Source organism: Macaca fascicularis, chromosome 8, assembly GCF_037993035.2.
Source record: "Macaca fascicularis isolate 582-1 chromosome 8, T2T-MFA8v1.1".
Taxonomy (NCBI): Eukaryota; Metazoa; Chordata; class Mammalia; order Primates; family Cercopithecidae; genus Macaca; species Macaca fascicularis.
Window position 1 is genome coordinate 83,792,725 of NC_088382.1, and position 24,267 is coordinate 83,816,991.

At 43.3% G+C, this 24,267-nt stretch overlaps 2 protein-coding genes across 9 annotated transcripts in view; both read left to right on the top strand.

The window, feature by feature from the left end:
- Nucleotides 1–2,219: 2,219 nt before the first annotated feature.
- On the top strand, nucleotides 2,220–7,830 carry TMEM70 (transmembrane protein 70). Its single transcript, XM_005563554.4, has 3 exons — nucleotides 2,220–2,528; nucleotides 4,790–4,895; nucleotides 7,189–7,830. The coding sequence occupies exons 1-3, from the start codon at nucleotides 2,319–2,321 to the stop codon at nucleotides 7,653–7,655; spliced, it is 783 nt and encodes a 260-aa protein (XP_005563611.2). The 5' UTR covers nucleotides 2,220–2,318; the 3' UTR covers nucleotides 7,656–7,830.
- Nucleotides 7,831–17,309: 9,479 nt separating this feature from the next.
- Nucleotides 17,310–24,267, top strand: part of LY96 (lymphocyte antigen 96) — a 111,931-nt gene continuing 104,973 nt past the window's right edge. For all 8 annotated transcript variants that reach the window (XR_010577349.2, XM_065519375.2, XM_065519376.1 and 5 more), the window contains exon 1: nucleotides 17,310–17,512. Coding sequence is in view for 6 of the 8 variants with exons in the window: in XM_065519375.2 (XP_065375447.1) it covers nucleotides 17,401–17,512 (112 nt within the window). In the remaining 2 variants the exon portion in view is untranslated. The remainder of the gene's footprint in view (nucleotides 17,513–24,267) is intronic.

Genomic DNA, 24,267 nt, shown 5'->3' on the forward strand with positions numbered 1-24,267 from the left:
CAAACAAATGTTTTTATTTTTATCTACTTACAGTATTTGTAGGGGGAACAGCTTTACAGAAGATAAAAAATTTGAGTTCTCTCAATATAGTTAAGAAAAACATTTTTACATTAAAAATTTAAATATATCAGCAAAATAATATAGTGAATATTGATTGTGAATGAATTACCCTAAACAGAAGAGTTTTTAAAATGTAAATAAGCCAAGTGTGGTAGCTTAGGTTCATCCGACACTTTGGGAGGCCCAGGTGGGAGGATCCCTTGATTCCAGGAGCTCAAGACCAGCCTGGGCAACTAAAGGAGACCCTGTCTCCACTAAAAATACAAAAATTAGCTGGGTATGGTGGCATGGCCAGTAGTCCCAGGTACTTGGGAGGCTGAAGTGGGAGGGACACTTGAGCCTGGAAGGTCAAGGCTGCAGTGAGCTATGATGGTGCCACTGCACTCCAGCCTGGGTGACAGAGCAAGACCCTGTCTCAAAAACAAAATAAAAGGTGGGCACAGTGGCTTGCCCTTGTAATTCCAGCACTTTGAGAGGCTGAGGTGAGCGGATAGCTTGAGCCTCAGGAGTTTGAGAACAACCTGGGCTATATGGTGAAACTCCATCTCTACTATTAAAACAAATATTAAAATAAAAAGAAACAAAATGTAAGTAGAAGCTAACTTTTTATAAAATAAAGTTATCCGTATAGAGGTATTATCATTATCTCCTTCTGAATACTCCCTCCAATAGACAGTATTTGGAGTTGCCAACATGATCATGTTGTTCTATTGATTTATTTTTATTTTTACTTTTATTTTTGAGACAGGATCTAGCCCTGGCACCCAGTGTAGTAGTGCAATCAGGGCTCACTGCAGCCTCAACCTCTTGGGCTCAAGTGATCCTTCCGCCTCAGCTTCCCAAGTAGCTGGGACTACAGGTAGGCACCACAACACCCAGTTAAATTTAAAATTTTTTGTAGAGACAGGGTCTCACTTTGTTGCCCAGGCTGTTCTCAAACTCCTGGAATCAAGGGATCCTCTCACCTGGCCCTCCATGTAGTGTTGGAATTACAGGCATGAGTTCCCGCCCTTGGCCACACATTATTTTAAACTATGAATTTGTTCCTCTCCAGTGCAAATAACATACCAAATCAAAAAACAGTTATAGTTCTGCAGAGGTAAACAAAAGTGTGTCTCTATTACTAAGATGCTCATCCTTCAAGACTGAGCTAAATGTGAAGCCAGTCTGAAGACATTCTGAGGCAAAATTAATCATGTTCTTCTTTGCACTTCTGTGGCATTTGTTTGTTCCTTTTTTGAGACACGGTGTCACTTTGTGGTCCAGGCTAGAGTGCAGTGGTGTGGTCTTGGCTCACTGAAGCCTCGAGTTTGGACTCAAGCAATCCTACCATGTCAGCCTCCTGGGTAGCTGGGACCACAAGCACACACTACCATGTGTGGTTTATTTTTTGTTTTAGGTTTTTAAATTTTTTATTTTGTAGTGACGGGGTCTCCCTGTATTGCTTAGGCTGGTCTCAAACTCCTGGCCTCAAGAGATCTTCCTGCCTAAACCTCCCAAAGCGCTGGGATTACAGGTGCAAGCCACGACGGCCGGCCACATTTTGTATATTGCGGTATCTCAATTATATCACATTATATTCTAGCCAATTTTCAGGTGTTTTCCTCCACTATTTAAGCACTGTGGAGTCCCAATTTTATCTAGTATCTTTGTATCCTCTGCTCCTAGCTCAGTCCTGACAAGTCACTCAGTACCTCTTTAACAAGTAATGAATCAATGTGTATATAGTTGTGAATGATTTCCGAAGACAAATCTGATAACACCTATCAATATTACATGAACAAATTCCATTTATTTTCCTCCAACCCGATGATTGAATTAAGTTATCATTCATTTTTGTTCAAATCGTATATTCTTCCTTCTGTGCCAAGAGGCTGGAATCATTTTCCGCAAAGGAAACAGTTTTTAGGGATGTCGTCCACGAGAAAAAAAAGATTTAACCCTGGCTTCTGGGCTTTGTCATTCTCGCACAGCCCTCTGCTCTTCCACACTGTTATAAAGAAGGTAAAACTCTAGGAAGGAGGAGCCGCTCAGCCAAGGACAGAGCGGCGGGCTCCCAGCTCAGCTGGCAGGTAACGCGCGCTGCGGGGAAGGCGGAAGGCGGGCGGCAGATTCTGCGCACGCGCGGGCAGCCCAGCTGCCCGCCAGGCGTCCGGGGCGGTGCTTGCGCCGCTTCTGCAACAGTAGGGTGGGAAGCCGTGTCTTGACGGCGTGGGCCTCTGCAGCTGGGGCGTCCGCAGCCGGTAGTCACTCGCGGGATGCTGTTTGTGGCCTTAGGCCGCCCGTGGGCGGTCGAACTGCATCTCGGCGGAAGTAGGATTGCATTGTGTGCGGCCGCCGCGCTCCGAGGTCCCCGGGCCTTTGTCTCCCGGGCGTCCTCCTGCAGCAGGCCTTCGGGGCTGGTAGCCGGCGGGAGTACGGGGCCCTGGGGAGCCGCGCGCCTTCTCCGGCGTCCGGGCCGAGCGCAGGTGGGGCGTCCGAGGTCTGGTGTCCCAAGTGAGGCGGGGAGGGCGGGCGTCGCGTCGGGCCTGGGGAGCCCCGGCGGCTCTTCGCGACCTCTCCCGGGTGTCCGTGACTGGAGCGCGGGAGGAGCCCCCTCTGCGGGGCTTGGAGAAGTAGCAGGCCGAGGGCCCCGGGGTCCTCAGCCTCCGCGAGTCCAGGAGAAAGGCTGGAAAGTGCTTACTTTTGTGGTGGTTCCAAATCCACAGGGTTTGTGTTGACGACTATATGTAGTTTTCTACCCTTGAGCAGAAGCTTAGAAGTGTAATAATTTGCAAGAAATTGGATGCAGCACCTGGAAATAGAACCGAAAGAGCCAGGTTAACCTGACTTTGAGCTTGTTTTACTTTTATTAGGTGGCTGTACTTTTAAGAATTACTTTGGTCCCTTGGAAAGGGGGAGGATGCAGATGTTAATTCTTTTATTTTGGTCTGAATAAATTGTCTCCTAATTCTACTCTGTAAAATATCAGGATTGGCAAACCTGGTTAAAACTTGGAAGAAATGCTTAAAATGGAAATTGGAATCTAATTACATTTCAGGATTGAGGAATTAGGCATGCCTTTTACATTTTGAAGTGTGCACTGTGAAACTCCTTTTCAGATGTTTGGGGAACTCTTCTTTTCCCTTGAAATTTGATGTAGGATTTCAAGTAAATTTTATTTCTTTTTTTTGGAGGTGAAGTCTCACTCTGTCACCCAGGCTGGAGTGCAGCGACGTGATCTTGGCTCACTGCAACCTCCGCCTTCCGGGTTCAAGCGATTCTCCTGCCTCAGCCTCCCCAGTAGTTGGGATTACAGGCGCGCTCCACCACACCCCGGCTGATTTTTTTTGTATTTTTAGTACTGACGGGATTTTACCGTGTTGGCCAGGCTAGTCTTAAACTCCTTACCTCAAATGATCCTCCTGCCTCGGCCTGTGAAAGTGCTGGAATTACAGGCGTGAGCCGCTGTGCCCAGCCAAATTTTGTTTCTTGGCAAGAAATAAGAAGACCAGGGGATACACAGTATTTACAAGGTCTTTAGAGAAAGAATTGATATCTTTTAATACTATTGTACAAATATTTTAGAAGTATTTATAAAAGGCCTGGACTTGAAATATAATCTGAACTTGCAGAGTGTTTTACTTAAATTATTTTAGTAAAATTAAATTTTATTTTTTAGAGATGGGGTCTTGCCATGTTGCCCCGGCTGACCTTGAACTGCTAGGCTCAAGTGATCCACCTCAGCCTCCCCAGTAGCTGGGGCTACAGACATGTTCCATTACACCTGCTAAATGTATTTATTTTTTGAAAAGGTGTTGCATTTAAATAGAATGGAAATGATGTCCTCATTAACAGTGGAGTAGAAGAAACTGTTCCACTATTTTTACTTGTTCAAGGTCATACTAGAAACCTGAGAGCTGGGATGCAAAGCTAACAAACTCCAACTCTGCAGTTTTCTACTTGTGACTAGAATTAAGGCAGGCCATTCTATCAGCCAACTGATTTCTTTAGCTCTGTAGATTATTTGGGAGAATTCCTTATGTCACCTCGTGTGACAAGTTCTCTTCATTACAATTTTATTTTATTTGAGACGGAGTCGCACTTTGTTGCCCAGGTTGGCGTACAATGGTGTGATCTCAGACCAGTGCAACCTCCGCCTCCTGGATTCAAGCGATTCTCCTGCCTCAGCCTCCCGAGTAGCTGGCAGGTGCCCGACACCATGCCCGGCTAGTTGTTTGTATTTTTAGTAGAGATGGGGTTTCACTATGTTGGCCAGGCTGGTGTTGAACTCCTGACCTTAAGTGATCCGCCCACCACAGCCTCCCAAAGTGCTAGAATTACAGGCATGAGCCACTGCTCCTGCCCTCTTCATTACTGTTTTAAAAATAAACTTAAACCAGGCATGGTGGCTCATGCCTGTAATCCCAGCACTTAGGGAGTCCAAGGTGGCAAATCACTTGAGGTCAGGAGTTCAAGACCAGCCTGGCCAACATGGTGAAACCCCATCTCTACTAAAAATATGGAAATTAGCCAAGTGTTGTGGCAGGCACCTGTAATCCCAGCTACTCAGGAGACTGAGGCAGGAGAAATACTTAAACCCGGGAAGCGGAGGTTGCAGTGGTGAGCCGTGATCATACCACAGCCCTGCAGTCTGGGAGACAGAGCGAGACTCTGTCTCAAAAAAAAAAAAAAAAAACTTTAAAAATTTAAGAAGGTTGGTCGACCATAATGATCCCTGTTTCAATAGATCCCTGTTTGTTGGGAAGGATATGTTCGATGCTTACATACGCCGTCTGACAAATCAGAAGATGGAAGGCTAATTTATACTGGCAATATGGCCCGAGCAGTGTTTGGTAAGTAATTGGAGGTGAGGTTACTTACTTTTTTTTTTCTCTTTTAATTGTAAAAATATCCTTACCATATCTTACTTGTTGTTATGGCATCCCTTAATTACAATGCGTAAGGAAAATTAGATTGTCATTTTTTTCTTGAGGTGTGTTGATAAGATGTAGAGAACTTTGCATTTTTAGATTTTTATTTGAGACAGAATCTCACTCTGTTGTCCAGGCTGGAGTGCATTGGCATGATCTTGGTTCACTGTACTCTCTGCCTCCCATGTTCATGCGATTCTCCTGGTTCAGCCTCCTGAGTAGCTGGGATTACAGGCATGTGCCACTACACTTGGCCAATTTTTGTGTTTTTAGTAGAGACAGGGTTTCACCATGTTGGTCAGGCTGGTCTTGAACTCTTCACCTCAAGTAACCCACCTACCTCGGCCTCCTGAAGTATTGGGATTACAGGCGTGAGCCACCACACCCGGCCTCTATTATGTTTTAATATTTGGAAGGGGTAACTTCCCCTCATTGCTTTATTTATTTTTTTATTTTTGCTGCTTTTGTTTTTCCAAGTGAACTTTAAAATCAACTTGTTTAGGATCTCAACTTTTTTATTTTCCAAACAGATGGTATTTTTTATTAGGATCATATTAAAATTATAAATTAAAGGTAAGATAAATTTACATTTTAAGTCATTTTTTATTGTGGTTAGATAAACATAAAATTTTTCACTTTAATCATTTTGAAGTATACAGTTTAGAAGCCATTTTTTAAAAATAATTGTTATTTTTTAGAGACAGGGTCTCTGTCATCTAGACTAGAGTGCAGTGGTGTGATCATAGTTCACTGCAGTCTCAAACTTGTGGGCTTGAGTGATCCTTCCACTTCAGCCTCCCAAATAGCTAGGCCTGCAGACATGTGCCACCACCCCTGGCTGATTTTTTTTTTTAAGCTAGTCAAATTTAGCAGTGGGGGCGTTGTACACCAACTTCAGTGACACCAATGTTAAGTTCTGATAACTCATTACCATCAGACCAGCCTTGGCTAATTAAAAAAATTTTTTTTTGTAGAGACAGGTCTTCCTAGGGTGCCTAGGCTGGCCTCAAACTGGTCTCAAGCAGTCCCCCTGTCTACACCTTACAGTGTGCTGAGATTACAGGCATGAGCTACTGCACTGCGCTAGAAGTCATTTATTTTTAATCTTTCTAAGGTAATAGGTAAAAATGGTATCTCAGTGTTTTATTTGTATTTTTTATTATTTATTTATTGAGACAGAGTTTTGCTCTTGTTGCCCAGGCTGGAGTGCACAATCTCGGCCCACTGCAACCTCCACCTCCCGGGTTCAAGCAATTCTCCTGCCTCAGCACCCCCAGTAGCTGGGATTATAGGCGCATGCCACCAAGCCTGGCTAATTTTCGTATTTTTAGTAGAGACAGGGTTTCGCCATGTTGGCCAGGCTGCTTATCTCAGTGTTTTAACTTGAAAGTCTTTCCGTACTAAAGAAGTTGAATATCTTTCCCATGTGTTTCTCTCTCTTTTTTTCTTTTTTTTTTTTGAGATGGAGTCTTGCTTTGTCTCCCAGGCTGGAGTGCAGTATGCAGTCTTGGCTCACTGCAGCCTCTACCTCCTGGGTTCAAGGATTCTCCTGCCTCAACCTCCTGAATAGCTGGGATTATAGGCACATGCCACCATCCCCAGCTAATTTTTGTATTTTTAGTAGAGATGGAGTTTCACCATGTTGGCCAGGCTGGTCTTGAACTCCTAACCTCAAATGAACCAACCAGGTCAGCCTCCCAAAGTGCTGGGATTACAGGCATGAGCCAGTCCCATGTGTTTTTTAACCACTGGTGTTATTTCTTTGGTGATTTGCTGTTTTAATCCTGGGCATTTAGCCTGATAGAATTTACCACGTTTGAATATTTTATGTTAGATATACTGGAGTGCTTGTTAATAAAGAGTTTTGTTGATAATCTGCTCTCTGAATCAACTTTTGTAGTACAGTATTAGTAAGGATCTTTAAGTAATATTAACTACTTTATTGTGGAACTGAGGTAGGGCCACTTAAACCCTAAAGCAGATTTCCTGCCTGGAGAGGCAGTGCATTCTAATGGTCAGTGGCATGGACATTGAAGTCAAAATATTTGTAAAGTCCTTAAAACAGAGGTTGGAATATAATAAGCATGGTATTTATGGTTTGATTTTGTTGTCTTGAGCTGATACAGTAAGAAGAAAAATGGAAGAATTAGTGGGATAGATTGATTCTTTTATAAAATTTACAAGTATTGATCCTCTCTCTTTTTTTCCCATTTAGGTGTGAAATGTTTCTCTTATTCTACGAGTCTGATTGGCCTTACATTTCTGCCATACTTTGTTACACAAAATAATGCTTTTTTTGAAAGTGTGTCTCTGCCTGTTCAAATCGTATTTTATGGCATCATAGGAAGCTTTACGTTGATCACCCCAGTGCTGCTTCACTTTATTACAAAAGGCTATGTCATTCGATTGTACCATGAGGCCACAACAGACACTTATAAAGCCATTACCTACAATGCTTTGCTTGCAGAAACGAGTACATTGTTTCACCAGGATGATGTGAAAATTCCAGATGCTACACATGTGTTTACCACATTTTATGCTAAAACAAAATCACTGTTAGTTAATCCAGTGCTCTTTCCAAACCGCGAAGACTTTATCCATCTAATGGGTTACGACAAAGAAGAATTCATTTTGGATATGGAAAAACCCAGTGAAGAGAAACAGCATAAAGATGAGAAATGAGCCTATTTTTAAATGTTCGTGCTTAAATGTGATTTACGTTTTAATGTATAATAATAAAATAGCCTTTTGCATTCTGTTAGTGACTGATTGTTAAATAATTTGAATTAGCAAAGCTTTTAATTTCCAGAGAATGATGTTTATTTATAATAAAACAAGATATGTTTGAAAACCAAAACGTAGTATCTGCCATTCGTGTTTTAGAAAAAGGTATGTGAATAAATATGTTCATGCTGGTGTAAGAGTTCTGTATTACTGTGATTGACTCTAAACTGGGGATCTGATGTCAGTAGCAAATGGGAGAGTTACTTTATTCTTTGTATATGGATTTTTCTAAGTGTATAAATATTTTCTGACATTAAAAGACATTTTCTCTTTGAGGAAGACACAGTCATAGGTGGTGCGGAGCTGTGGTCCACCTGCTCTTGCTCCTGACTCACTGCTCTTTGCTTTTGCCTGAGGACCAAATCTGTCAGGAAGCTGGCTAGGAAGCCTTGCAGCAGCCATGGCTTTTAAAGATACCAGAAAAACACCCGTGGAGTCAGAGGTGGCAATTCACTGAATTCAAATCACTAACGAGTTGCAATGTAAAATCCCTGGATAAGTTGTGTGCTGACTTGATCAGAGGAGCAAAGAAAAAGAATCAGTGAAAGGACCAGTTTGAATGCCTACCAAGACTTTGAGAATCACTACAAGAAAAACTTGTGAAGGTTCTAAGACATGGGATCGTTTCCAGTTGAGAATCCACAAGCGACTCTGACTTGCACAGTCCTCAGATTGTTAAGCAGGTTATTTCCATCAGTATTGAGCCAGGAGTTGAGATGGAAGTAGCCATTGCAATGCTGAAGTCGATTATTTTCATAAATAGATTATCAGTTGTTAAAAAATTTTTTTTAAAACCCCAAAATTTCAAGAAATTCACAAATTATGGGAACAGTTTTAAGTCTCCTTTGGTTCAGAACACAGGTTTTTGCCTAACCCCTGGAATGATTGCCCATAAGAACATTCATGCGCAGTTGAACTGGTGGTTAGCTATAAGGGAAATGATAAGTAGTGTTGTCTTCAGTAGTCTTAATTTGTTTCTCCAACTGTGCACTCCTCCTCTGGTGGCACCCTATGGGTTTAGGAAACCACTGTTACTAAGTAGGTGAAAAATACCTTGTGTAAAATTGCTGTCTCTATGCTAGCTTTGTCAAGAATATCCATTGTAAGATTTTTTACCTCCACTGTAAAGTGGAGATTGACTCTTGCCAAGGATTTTTAGCTAGGAACAAGAGGCCTCAAACCACACTAGATCAGTAGATATTTACTAAGTGCCCAGTACTGTGCTGGTTACTAAGATCATAGTTAAGAACAAAACACCCAGTCTGTCTTTATGGAGCTACCTAACATTGTCTACGGCCACCATGATAGTAAATTTAAACTTTATGGTGTACATGTGTATGAGGGAGGTTGATGGGGAAGCAGTAGGAACATCTGATCAAAGAGATCATTCAATTCCCAGGCTTCTAGAAATTTATTCGTAGGAGATAAGACAGCAAAGCTGTCTTTCTGAGACTTAGAGCCTGCCCTCTGCTTGGATTGTCCAGCTCACCAGACAGAATTCTCACCGCCATTCCTGTGTCATCTTCTGCTCAGGGTGGGTTTCTGCCTGCTTGCTCCTCTGTCCTTTGTCCCCTAGATGTATCCTAGCAATGAATGAGAGATGTCTTTCTTTTTTTTTTCATAGCAACCTACTAGATAAGGCAGGCTTGTCCAACCCGCAGCCCAGGATGGCTTTGAATGTGGCCGAACACAAATTCATAAACTTACATTTTATTTTTGAGATATATTTTTTAAACTCATCAGCTATCAGTATATTTTATGTGTGGCCCAAGACAATTCTTCCAACGTGGCCCAGGGAAGCCAAAAGATTGGACACCCCTGAGATAAGAGATATCTTTCTATAAAAAGTTATTCCATGATCAAATGTTTATTATGGATACATTAGAAAGTAGAAGGAAGAAAGAGGCTGGGTCTGGTGGCTCTTGTCTGTAATCGCAGCTACTTGGGCTGAGGTGAGAGACCCGTTTGAACCTGGGGAATCAAGACTGCAGTGAGCTGGGATTGCACCACTGCACTCTATCCAGGGTGACAGAGCAAAACCCCATCTCAAAAACAAAAAAGGAAAAATCAGTCCTAGTTCCCCCTAGAAAAATTGCATTGTTTACGTTTTAAAGATCTCTTCCAATATTACCTCTCTTCACAACTTAAGTACAATATATTTCTTTATGTTATAAATAAAGTTTTGGTGCCGCAAAAGAAATAGCACTCAAATATAAAATTTTCTTCTTTTCTTCTCAGCAAGGCAGTTTACTTCTATAGAAGACTGCGCCCTCACAGATGGAGCAATGGTGAGTGCACACCTGGACAAGGGAGGAAAAGGGGGTCTTATTCCTGACACACGTGGTCCCTGCTGCTCTGTCGTTCCCCTATTGGCTCCGGTTAGACAGCACAGGCTAAACTAATTCCGAATGGCTAATTTAAAAAGAGCGACAGGGTGAGTGGTTTGGCGGGAAAAATGGTTGTGGAGAATGAGCAGGTAATTGGAATGAGTCAGGGTGGAACAGGTAATCGGAAAAGGTTGGTTTATGAGGAAGTTATGTTTAAAAGTAGAAGGTAATTGAACATACTGACATATTGATTCTTTGAAGAGAAATTTAGAACTCATATCTAACATTTACATGTTCTATATCCATGTGATCATTTTGTCACTGTGCTCTCGGTCCTGCAGCTGTGAGGAGGACGCTCTGCAGATTCACTGCTCACTGGCTTCCTCCCCCGTGTCCCTGTGACCGTCCGAGGGGAAGATGGCCTCAGGAGTGCAAGTAGCTGATGAAGTATGTTGCATTTTTTATGACACGAAAGTTCGTAAATGCTCCACACCAGAAGAAATCAAGAAAAGAAAGAAGGTTGTCATTTTTTTGTCTCAGTGCAGACAAAAAGTGCATCATTGTAGAAGGCAAAGAGATGGTGGAGATGTTGGCATAACCATAACTGATCCTTTCAAGCATTTTGTGGGAATGCTTCCTGAAAAAGATTGTTGTTATGCTCTGTATGATGCAAGCTTTGAAACAAAAGAATCCAGAAAAGAAGAGTTGATTTTTTTTTTGTGGGCACCAGAACTAGCACCTCTGAAAAGTAAAATGATCTATGCAAGCTCCAAGGATGCAATTAAAAAGAAATTTCAAGGCATTTTATCACTGTGGAGTGGAGTGAAAAACTTGTTTTTATTGGTTGATATCAGAATAATTCTTCAGAAAACAACCTGGTAGTCTAGGGGAAAAATATGCTTACACTAAGTGGGAAAGGTGACATCTTAAGGGCATGATCTGGAGTGAGAAACTAGGATAGAGAAAGGATTAGCATGCATAGGATAACAGGATGATTCATCACTGAAATAATCAGCAGAACCAACTCAGGCCAAGGTTAGGAGAAACTTAGGCACCTCCCTCATGCCACTTTGCTACTCTATCCCAGGCAGAGTAATCTCAGGAAGACTGGGAAGGTAATGAATCTCTCACTGTTTAGGGAAAGTGAGTCATTTATTTGCATCACAAAAGCTACCTATTTGCATGTGAAAAGGCAGGGTGATCCTAGCTGACATCTGGGTTACATCAGGTAATAACCCCGTTAACAATAAAATATTGCAATCCTTTTCCCTAATGCAGATTTCACCGCACTGAAAGGCTTTTGGAAGCAAAAGTAACAAGATGACCATTAGATATAAATGACAGTCTTAGCTTGAATGTATTTGTAAAAATTTTATTCTGATTCTTTTAGAACACCTTGTACTTGTTTTTATTTTTATTGAGAATTTCAAACACAGAAGTAGAAGAGTACAGTGAACCTGCATGACTCTGTCATCCAGATTCAACAATGACCAATTTATAGTCAATATTGTTTCATCTAGACCCTAATCATTTCTCCTCTACTTTTTGGGGAAAGCAAATTCCAGTCATAATAATATTTCTTTCTTAAGTATTTACTTTTGTAACTCTACAAGATGAGACTTCTTTAATAATGTAGCCACAATACCATTATCAGATCTACAAAAACGAAACAACCCCACAGCTCTAATGTCATCAATCTATCAGTCTGTTTAAATTTCCAATTGCTTCATAATTTTTTCCCACATTTGGTTGGATTTACGATTCAAATAATCAGACCAGAATGAAGAGTTGGTTAAAAAAATTATATATATGTGTGTGTGTATATATATATATCTCCAAATAAGTTTCATATCTTACACATATCAATTGTTTAAATGGCTTTTAAGACTGTTCTAAAAGACATTTAGAAAGCATTTAGACATTGAGTCTACCCCCTAGACTCAAGCAATCCTCCCACCTCAAGCCTCCAGGGTAGCGGGACTACAGGCGTGTGCCACCATGCCCGGCTAGTTTTTGTATTTTTTGTAGAGACAGGGTTTTACCTGTTGCCCAGGCTGATCTTGAACTCCACCCGTCTTGGCCTCCTAAAGTACTGGGATTACAGGTGTGAGCCACTGTACCGGCCAGGCCTTTCCATTTTTTTTCCCTTGCAAATTATCTGTTGAAGAAATAATTGTTTGTCACTTAGATCTTCTCATGGTCTAGATTTTCTACTTGTATCCCTGAGCTGTATTTTAACATGTTTCTCTGTCTTCTATATTTCCTATAAATTGATAAGTAGATCTTAAAACTTCACCAGAGTGAGGTTTGATTATTTTGGACAAAACTACTTTTATAGATGATCATATTTGTTATCTTGTTGCATAACGAATTACCCCTAAAACTTACATGCTTAAAGCCACAATAAACATTTCTAACACTGCACAGTGTCTGTAGGTGTGGAAATGAGGAGTGGCCTAGCTGAGTGGTTTTAGCTCAAGCTCTCTCAGGAGGTAGCTGGTGCTGCTGTCATCTGAAGGCTGGGCTGGGGCATGAGGAACCCCCCGTTTCCAAGATGGCTCACTTACAAGACTGAGAGTGTGGTACTAGCTCTTTGGCAGGAGGCCTCCGTTTCTCACCGCATGGATCTCTCTTTAGTGCTTCTTGCTTCTCCCAGAGTAAGTGATCCAAGAGAGTAAGGTTATACAATGTGTTGTGTGACCTACATGAAATTTGCACACTGTCATTTTACAATACTTTATTGGTTACACAGTCAGCCTTATTCGATGTTGGAGGGGATTCACAAGGACCTGTACACCAGGAGGTAAGGCTCATTGGGAGCTATTTGGAGGCCAGTCCCCGTAGTATTCTCCCATTAAGAGGTACATAATGTTGTTTTGTCTTTGTGATGGTAGCAACCATTGATGCTCAATGCGTAAGTCCACCAATTCATTAGATGTTGAAAAATGGTTATATTCTATTATTCCCTTTTCACTTATTAGCTGAAATACTTCTAAAAATAGAGCTAAAAGCACAAGAAGGCAAGAAAAATTTGCCCCTCTCTGCTATTTGGTAACTGAGTAGTTCAGTTTGTGTGGAAAAGTCAGGATAAATGCTTGATTCTGTCCTTTTATTTGCTAGTTTTAAAAATAGATTTGGTTTCCTAGCATCATCTGTTGGTAAGTAGACTTAAAAAATTCGTTATGAGGCTGGGCACGGTGGTTCACGCCTGTAATGCCACCACTTTGGGCACCACTTTAGGAGGCTGAGGGGAGGATTGCTTAAGGCCAGAAGTTCGCGACCAGCCCTGGCAACATAGTGAAACCCTGTCTCTAAGAAAAAACTAAAAAAATTAGCTGGGCATAGGGGTGTATGCCTGTAGTCCCAGCTACTTGGAGGCTCAGGAGGGAGGATTGCTTGAGCCCAGGAGTTTAAGGTTGCAGTGAGCTGTGATCATGCCACTGCCCTCCAGCCTGGGTGAAAGAGGTAGATCCTGTCTCACAAAAATGATAAATAAAATATTATGAGCTTATGGATTTAAATATATTAAAGTATTTCAACTTATTGCAATTACTATCTTATTAATGTTCATATAGTCATATGAATAGGCTAAATAATGGCGCAAAATGTTCACCTCCTAATCACTGGAAGCTGTGAATATTACCTTACATGGCAAAAGGAATTTTGCAGATGTGATTAAATTGAGGATTTTAATTTGGATTGTGCTGAATTACCCAGCTGGGTCCATTGTAATCACTGAGGTCCCTATAAGAAAGAGGCATGAAATCAAAGCAGAAGGTGATGAAGTGGGCCAGGCGCAGTGGCTCAGGACTGTAATCCCAGCACTTTGGGAGGCGGAGGCAGGCGCATCACAAGATCAGGAGTTCAAGACCAGCCTGAACAATATGGCGAAACCCCATCTCTACTAAAAATACAAAAATTAGCTGGGTGTGGTGGCGCATGCCTGTAGTCTCAGCTACTCAGGAGGCTGAGGCAGGAGAATCACTTAAACCTGGGAGGGAGAGGTTGCAGTGAGCCGAGATTGTATCACTGCACTCCAGGCTTGGCGACAGAGGGAGGCTCAAAAAAAAAAAAAAAAAAAAAAGGATTGAAGTGATGCATTTTGAAGATGGAGAAATATAAGGGTTGTAGCTCTAAAAGCTGAAAAAGGCAAGGAAACATATTCTTCCCCTAGAGTCTCCAGAAGGAAACAGCTCTGTTGACACCGTGACTTTAGTACAGTGAAACTGATTTCAGACTTCAGACCTCCAGAACCGTAAGAGAATACATTTACAGTTTTTGTTTGTTTTTTGAGATGGAGTCTTGCTGTGTCTTCCAGGCTGGAGTACAGTGGCACAATCTCAGTTTACTACAACCTCCGCCTCCTGGGTTCAAGCAATTCTTGGGCCTCAGCCTCCCGAGTAGCTGGGATTACAGGCGCCTGCCACCACTCCTGGCTCATTTCTTGTATTTTTAGTAGAGATGGGGTTTCACCACGTTGGCCAGGTTGGTCTCAAACTCCTGACCTCAGGTGATCCGCCCGTGTTGGCCTCCCAAAGTGCTGGGATTACAGGCATGAGCCACTGTGCCCAGGCTATGTTGTTTAAAGCCATGAAATCTTTTGGCAATTTGTTACAGCCATTATAGGAAACTAGAAACACCTGTCTTTGGTCAGTGGCACCATCTTCAAATTGGTTATCTAATATAACAAAGTGTTTTAGGCTCATTTTGTACATTTTCTACCCCAGACTCCAAGGAGTGCTGGTTGCTAATAGTGGGAAATTGTATTTTGAGACTGCTAAGGGTGTTCATGGGATTTTGCCTTTTTTTCCCATCTTTTAAATTTATTTTAAAATTGTGTTTTTTAAAGAATTTACCATCTTAACCAGTTTTAAGCATAGAGTTCAGTGGTGTTAACTATATTCACATTGTTGTGCAACAGATCTCTAGAACTCTTTCATCTTGTCAACCTGAGACTCTATGCCCATTGAACAACTCCCTATTTCCCCCTCCTCCCTTGGACTTTTGCATTTTTGAAAATGGCAGGGCCAACAGCCATGGCTCAAACCTGTGGTCCCAGCTGAGCCCAGGAATTTGAGGCTGCAGTGTGTTAGGATCACACCTGAGAATAACCACTGCACCCCAGCCTGGGCAACACAGTGAGACTTTGTCTCTAAAAAAATGGAAAGAAACACACTTCTGTTGTAAAATATTTTTACCAACATATTATTTTCTTCTTAAGTGTGCAGATTTTTAGCCAAAATTCCATGCCATTTTTGGCTACTAACCCTAAACTATATCCTATAAAGGATTTCAAGTAGCAAAATATCTAAAGGAATAGCTGGCTTTCTAAAATGGAGTCAGAGTTTTGAAATGAAATACATGTCACAACAAAATGATGACATTTCATTATCAGGACTCAAAATGTTCTCTTGAGGTCTAGCTTGTTGTAGGTGAATGCATTATTAAGACTGGTGGAGTCCCTGCCCACAGCACAGAATTACAGCTAGTGTCCCCTGTTTGGGGTCTTATCTGGCCCTGTTGTGTCCTGTAACTAAACCTGCTGCTGAAAAGAAATAGTTCCCATGAGACTGTTCACTTCAGATCCATAAGTGCAGCTCTCTGGGCCATGATAATTTGATTTGTTGTTGTTATTGTTGTTTTTTGAGATGGAGTCTCGCTCTGTCACCCAGGCTGGAGTGCAGTGACATGATTTTGGCTCACTACAACCTTCACTTCCTGGGTTCAAGCAATTCTCTTGCCTCAGCCTCCTGATTAACTGGGACTACAGGCACTTGCCACCACACCTGGCTAATTTTTGTATTTTTAGTAGAGACAGGGTTTCACTGTGTTGGCCAAGCTGGTTTCAAACTCCTGACCTCAGGTGATCTGCCCACCTTGGCCTCCCAAAGTGCTGGTATTTACAGAGGTGAGCCATTGCGCCTGGCCTGTTTGTTTGTTTTTGAGACGAAGTCTCACTCTGTCACCCAGGTTGGAGTGCAGTGGCCCAATCTTGGCTCACTGCAACCTCTTCCTCCTGGGTTCAAGCGATTCTCCTGCCTCAGCCTCCCGAGTAGCTGGGACTACAGGTGTGCACCACCATGCCTTGCTAATTTTTGTATTTTTAGTAGAGACAGAATTTCACCATGTTAGCCAGGCTGGTCTTGAACTCCTGACCTCAAGTGATCCACCCGCCTTAGTATCCCAAAATGCTGGGATGACAGGCATGAGCCACCACGCCTGGCTGAGAATTTGTTTTATAAAGTAGGAATCCCCATCCACTGGGAGCCGTGGACCAGTACCAGTCCATGGCCTGTTAGGAATCTGGCTGTGGCTTGTTAGGAACTGGGCTGCACAGCTGGAGGTGAGCAGTAGGTGAGCGAGCATTACCACCTGAGCTCCAGCTTCTGTCAGACCAGCAGCAGCATTACATTCCCAGGGAGGAGCAGGAACCTTGTTATGAAGTATACATGCAAGGGATCTAGGTTGCATGCTCCTTATGATAATCTAATGCCTGATGATCTGGGGTGGAACAGTTTCACCCCAAAACCATCCCTCCCAATCCCCTCAGTCCGTGGAAAAATTGTCTTCCAAGAAACTGGTCCCTGAGGCCAAAAATGTTGGGAACTGCTGGTATACAGAGCTGTGGGAGAGAAGAGCAATGCAGAGGGAAAAGGAGTTCCTGTCTCTTGAGACTTTCAGGGGGACCTAGGGACTGGTTTTGTTACAGTTGACTGGGAAGCGTCTTGTTTATTTTATTTTATTTTTCATTTAAAATATTTTTTTGAAATGGAGTTTTGTTGCCCAGGCTGGAGTGCAGTGGTGCCATCTCGGCTCACTGCAACCTCTGCCTCCCAGGTTCAAGTGACTCTCCTTCCTTAGCCTTCTGAATAGCTGGGATTACAGGCGTGCGCCAACCGCACCTGGCTAATTTTTGTATTTTTAGTAGAGATGGGTTTCACCACGTCAGCCAGGCTGGTCTTGAACTCCTGACCTCAAGTGATCCACCTGCTTTGGCCTCCCAAAATGCTGGGATTACAGGCATGAGCCACCACATCTGGCCAAAGTGTCTTGTTTTATTTTTAAGGCTTTGATCACTCTCATTTACAGTAAGTATTTGAAGAGTACATTCTAAATCATTTTTCTCTCTTCCTTTGCAGGAAGTGCTCAAATGTTAAGCACACACACACACACACAAAGAGGAAACAGTTGGATAGGAACTCAGAAATCATGTGACCGATGACTAAGTTAAATATTTTCTGCTTACTGAAAAGGAAGAGTCTGATGATTAGCTATTGATCCTCTTTGCATTTGTAAAGTTTTGGAGATATTGAATCATGTTACCATTTCTGTTTTTTTCCACCCTATTTTCTTTCATATTTACTGAAGCTCAGAAGCACTATTGGGTCTGCAACTCATCCGACGCAAGTATTTCATACACCTACTGTGGTAAGTAAAACTGCAAAACAAATAATTGTAGCATCAACTATTTTGAGGGTAAGTTTTCACAAGAACCTTACACTGTTGTGGCTGGAACACAGGAAATGTCAGTGTGTTCCAGCTGCTGTGGCGGACGCCGCCAGCAGGAAAAGCAATAGCTGGCAGCTACCCCGTGAGAATCTTTTCGACCCTTCACAGAGCTCGCGAGTCTCTAAACTGTGCTGTGCTTGACCTCCAAGTGCTTCTGTTCCCTGTGTCATCTTTCTCTACCCTGAGCCCAGTTTCGGGTTCTGCCCAGTTTCAGTAAAACCGTCTGCTTCTGAGCTTTCGCCTCAGCCTTGACACTTACTAGTTCTTCTTCTTGAGATGGTAGAGCAATCCCAGCTGCTTCCTGTAGTTGATTTCTGCTCCAAGCTGTGACTTTTGAGGGCTCTTGGAATCATCTCCCTAACTGGATGTAAGCCTGTTTCTGTCACTAGCTGTGTGACCTTAAGCAAAGTACTCCAGCCTTTTTAGCACTAACGTAAAAGTTTATAGCCTACTTGATAAGGGTGTTGTGAGGTGAAGTTTTTTAGCACAGGGTCACGTAAAGACAATACTCTTAATTTTTTTTTTTGGAGTCAGCCATACCCTAGTGCTATTCACTGGCTGTATCACTGTCCGCTGCCCCAGCTGCTCATTAGCAAGCGTCCTCGGGTCTGAAGGCACAGTGTCAGGCCTGACAGCTGTTTTGGTTCGGTACTTTCCACCGTGCGGCTCACCATGGATTGGCTGCCCTTTTCCACCCGCTGGCACTATCTGGAAGGTTTAAAGTGGTGCTTCCCAAAATACCAGTTCTTTGAGATTCTTTTGGGAAAATAGGATCTATGGCCTAATCATCTGGGAGAGATTTACAGATGTACTTTGAGTTCTGAGAAGTTCTGCAGTAAAGGCACCTGTTTAACCACAACATTTTCAATTTCATTTGTTGTTTGTTTGGTTTTTAGTCTGGAGTGTATGTTAACTCTCTTGAGAAACATGCTCTGCCAAATGCTAATATAAAGTGACTTTCGGGAAATTGGGATAATTGCCGCATGTGAGAAGGATACTTAGGAATGTGGCCAGTCACACACCATGGCCCTTCTTCTCCTGGTGGGTTGCACTGAATTCCCTCTCAACGTATCTCTAAAATCTCCCCATGCTACAAGATCCTTTTGCATTCCGCTCTTCCAGCAAGGCTCCTACTCTACTTGGCCCCCACTTCCCTTTCCTCCTTTGGCCCTTTTGTACCATGTGCGAATTACGCCACTCTGTGTGTGTGTGCATGTGTGTGTGTGTGCGAACGCATGGAGTTTTGCTCTGTTGCCAGGCTGGAGTGCGGTGGCATGATTTTGGCTCATTGCAACCTCTGCCTCCCAAGTTCAAATCATTCCCCTGCCTCAGCCTCCTGAGTAGCTGGGACTATAGGTGCATGCCACAACACCTGGCTAATTTTTGTTTTTTGTATTTTAGTAGACACAGGGTTTCACCATGTTGATCAGGATGGTCTCAATCTCCTGATCTTGTGATCTGCCCCCACCGGCCTCCCAAAGTGCTGGGATTACAAGCATGAACCACCTCACCTGGCTTATGCCACTCTTTATATGATCTTTATGGATATAACATTTTGTATTATTATTTAGCTTTTAGTCTTTTCTTAACAATAACTCAATTTGTCTTTTAAAAACATTTCACATTTTGTAATATTTTATCATTTATTTTTGAGACAGGGTTTTGCTCTGTTGTGCAGGCTGGAGTGAGTGGCATGATCTCCACTAACTGCAACCTACACCTCCCTGGCTCAGGCCATCCCCCTAGCTCAGCCTTCCTAGTAGCTGGGACTATAGACATGTGCCACCACGTGTCTTGGTTAATTAATTAACTTGGCTAATTATTAATTAATTATTATTTCTTTTGAGTTTCACTCTTGTTGCCCAGGCTGGAGTGCAATGGCGTGATCTTGGCTCACTGCAACAACTGCCTCCCGGGTTCAAGCGATTTTCCTGCATCAGCCTCCTGAGTAACTGGGATTATAGGTGCCCACCACCTATAATTTTTGTATTTTTAGTAGAGACAGGGTTTTGCCATGTTGACCAGGCTGGCCTCGAACTCCTGACCTCAGGTGATCCACCCACCTCGGCCTCCCAAAGTGTTGGGATTACAGACGTGAGCCACCACAGCTGGCCTAATCATTAATTTTTTTGTAGAGATGGAGTCTTGCTATATTGCCCAGGCTGGTCTAGAACTCCTGGGCTCAAGAGATTCTCCCACCTTGGCCTCCCAAAGTCCTGGGATTACAGATATGAGCCACTGCACCTGGCTTAAAATTTCACATTTTAATCACTTTTGAGTGTTTGGCTCAATTGTATTAAGTATATGCACATTGCTGTGAAACCATCACCATTGGTTTATCTTTTTATTTGACTTTCTAATTTTTTTTTTCTTTGAGACAGTCTCACTCTGTCTAGACTGGAGTGCAGTGGTACGATCTCAGCTCACTGCAACCTCTGCCTCCTGGGTTCAAGCAATGGTCGCGCCTCAGCCTCCTAAATAGCTGGGATTACAGGTGTGCACCACCATGCCCGGCTAATTTGATTTGACTTTATGAAGGAGGATCTTCCTTCTTTCTCTCTGAGAAATCCTGTGGTCCTTTCCTGCTGCCCCACTGACAAAGGGACTGTGGGCAAGCCACTGGAATACACATCTACAGCAAGATGCTGCTTGCTGCCGTCCCCACTGCCATATGACTGCCTTCCCGGCCTGAGAGAATCCATCCCACCAGGCCAAAAATGCATTATCTGTGGGAAGCACTGATTCCTCTAGGTACTATTGTGATTCCTCTAGGTACTATTGTGAGGGTGTTGGTGACAACAACCTCTGATTCACTGTGACGATGATCTCCATGAAAAAGCAGAGCTAGATTTCCATTTGGTCAAGCTGCTGGGCATCTAAGTGTATGGTTTTTTAAGCACAGGGTCTTGCTCTGTCACCCAGGCTGGAGTGGAATGGTACAATCATGGCTCACTGCAGCCTCAAACTCTGAGGCTCAAGTGATTTTCCCACTTCAGCCTCCCAAGTAGCTGGGACGACAGGCCTGCACCATCGTGTCTGGCTAATTTTTAAATTTTTTGTAGTGACGGAGTTTTGCCATGTTGTCCATGCTGGTTTTGAGCTCCTGGACTTAAGCAATCTCCCTGCCTCAGCTTCCCAAAGTGCTGGGATTACAGGCCTGAGCCACTGATTCAGGGCTACAATGTCTTCATTAGTTCAGGTGCCATAACAAAATACCACAGACTGGATGGCTTAAACAACAAACATTTATTTTTTCACAGTTCTGGAGGGTAGAAGTCCAAGATCAAGGTATCTGCATAATTGGGTTCTCCTGAGACCTCTCTCCTTGGCTTGCTGCTGTGTTTTGAATTTTGTGCCCTTGCAGACTCATGTTGAAATTTAATTGCCATTGTGATGATATTAAGAGGTGGGACCTTTAAGAGGTGATTAAGCCATGGAGGCTTTTCCTCTCATGAATAAATTAATGTCATAATTGAGGGAGTAAGTTTCTTATAAAAGGACAAGTTTAGCCCCCGTATGTCTCTTGCTTTTGCCCCCTCTTGCCCTTTTGCTCCTCCACCACCAGATGAGACAGCAAGAAGTCCCTTGTCAGATGCCAGTACCTTGACATGGAACTTACCAGCCTCCAGAACTGTGAGAAATAAATTTCTGTTCTTTTTTTTTTTTTTTTTTTTTTGAGATGGAGTCTCACTCAGTCGCCCAGGCTGGAGTGCAGTGGCGCGATTTCGGTTCACTGCAAGCTCCACCTCCGGGGTTCACGCCATTCTCCTGCCTCAGTCTCCCGAGTAGCTGGGACTGCAGGCACCCGCCACTACGCCCGGCTAATGTTTTTGCATTTTTAGTAGAGATGGGGTTTCACTGTGTTAGCCAGGATGGTAAATTTCTGTTTTTTATGAAGTACCCAGACACCAATATTTATAGCAGCACAAAGTGGACTAAGACACTCGCAGCTGGCTGCTTTCTCACTGTGTCCTCACACGGCCTTTCCTCTGTGTGTGCACATCCCTGGTGTCTCTTTGTGTGTCCAAATTTCCTCTTCTTGTAAGGACACCAACAAGATTGGATTAGGGCCCATCCTAACAGCCTCATTTTAACTTAATTACCTCTTTAAAGGCACTGTCTCCAAATGCAGTCACATTCGGAGGGACTGGAGCCTCACCATATGAATGGGGATGGGGGAATGAGGACACATTTCTGTCAGTCCATAATATACAGAAATGACAAAAATTGGCTGATTTATTCTCCCAATTTTGGGAAAGGCAAAAAATGTGGGTGTGTGGGTTGGTTTCCAGGGCCTTAGGCACAGCTCTCCTATGATCCCGAGTCATTGATCTCAGTTCTAATCTTTTTTTTTGCTACAGATAGTTAGAAAATCCAAGGAATTAATAGATTATTTAATGAAACCAATATTCTCTGAGCATTTAGCATGCACCTACTCTAGGAACTGAGGAGATAATTGAATTAACAACAAAGACAAAAGTCCCTGCCCTTATGGATTCAGTAAAATATTCAGCATGTCAGATGGTGGTAATTGCTGTGAAAGAAAAATAAGGCTGGGGGGTGCGGGGTAGAGGGTGCAAAGATGCAAAGGTGGAGAAGCTGGGGGGCTGCATTTTAAATCAGGATGGCCAGCCAGATGTGATGGCACTCACCTGTAGTATAGCCCAGCTACTCAGGAGGCTGAGGCAGGAGGATGGCTTGAGCTCAGGAGGTCAAGGCTGCAGTGAGCCATGTTTGTGCCGCTGCACTCCAGTCTGGGCAACAGAGCAAGATCAAACCTCACTAATTTTTAAATTTTTTGTAGAGACAGGGTCTTGCTGTGCTGCCCAGGTCAGTCCCAACCCCTGGGCTCAAGCAATTCTCCTGCCTCGGCCTTCCAAAGTGCTGAAATTACACGCATAAGCCACTATGCTAGGCCTAAAACCTGTTTCTTTTCTTTCTTTCTTTTCTTTTCTTTTTTTTTTTTTTTTTTGAGACAGAGTCTTGATCTGTCACCCAGGCTGGAGTGCAGTGGCGCAATCTCGGCTCATTGCAACCTCCACCTTCCAGGTTCAAGTGATTTTCGTGCCTCAGCCACACAAGTAGCGGGGGCTACAGGCATGCATCACCATGCCTGGCTATTGTTTTGTGTTTTTAGTAGAGATGAGGTTTCACCATGTTGGCCAGGCTGGTCTTGAACTCCTGACCTCAAATGATCCACCCACCTTGGCATCCTAAAGTTCTGGGATTACAGGCGTGAGCCACTACGCCTGGTCCTAGCTAATTTCTGTATTTTTTGGGATGGGATTTACTTTTTTGAGATGGAGTCTTTCTCTGTCGCCCAGGCTGGAGTGCAGTGGCGCGATCTTGGCCCACAGCAGTCTCTGCCTCCCTTTCTGAGTAGCAGGGATTACAGGAGTGCGCCACCACGCCCAGCTAATTTTTCTATTTTTAGTAGAGATGGGGTTTCACCGTGTTGGTCAGGCTGGTCTCAAACTTCTGACCTCAGGTGATCTGCCCACCTGGGCCTCCCAAAGTGCTGGGATTGCAGGCGTGAGCCACGACGCCCGACCTGTATTTTTTAAATAGACACCAGGCTAACCTTGACCTCCTGATTTTAGAGGTTCAGCCTGCTTTGGCCTTCCAATGTGTTGGGATTACAGGCATGAGCCACCGTGTCTGGCCTTAAACCTGTTTCTGTCTAAGTCTTCTCCATCTCATCATCCACCTAATTCCTTAGGTCCCAAACCAGAAGTATCCTCAAGTATCTCTTTCCCTCACCTAACATTATTGTGTTAGTCATTCCTGTTTTCATGATCTTCAGATTCTATTCTATATCCAAGTGCTTCTCACTGCTCTCTAACACTCATGCCACATTTGTCTCTCCTTGGCCTCTACAAAAACCTCTTAAATTGCCCTCCCTCTGCTTCAGTTCTTGCCACCATACAATCTATTCTTGGCACAGAGGCCAGAGAGATCTTTGCAAAATGAAAATAAGTCAGATAATGTGACTTCTCCTGGTGAAAATCCTCCAGTAGCTTTTCCCTACAATTAGAGTGAAATCTCAGGTTTATACCAAGACCTCCAAGACTCCTCAGGATCTTGAAGCAATACTAACACTACCTAGAGTTACAGTCAGATACCACCCATTAGGGGGTCCTTCCCACAAGTTTGCCTCCCAGCTCAGATGCCATGTGCAAGCCCTAGGTTGACACCTGTGGTTCTCACTGGCTATAAATTGGAGGTTCCCCTTTCTTGGGTTTGATCATTCATTAGACTAGCTCTCAGAACACAAGGAAACACTCATTTATGTTTACTGGTTTATTATAAAGGATATTAATACAAAGGATACAGACAAATAGCCAGATAAAAGAGATACATAAGGTAAGGTGCAGGATAAGGGAACCAGAGTGTCCATGTCCTCTCTGGGCTCACCATCCTCCTAGCATCTCCACGTGTTCATCAACCCAGAAGCTCTCCTAACCCTGTCGCTCAGAAATTTTTATGGGGGGGTTCATCATGTAGGCACAATCGAATGTTAACTCTGTCTGTAGCCCCTCTCTCCTTCCCGCAGGATGGGAAGTGGGGCTAAAAGTTCCAAGCTTCTCATCATGGCTTGGTCTTTCTGGTAACTGGCCCTTATCCATGAACCCACCAAGAGTCACCATTAGAAAAAAGATGCTGCTATTGCCCAG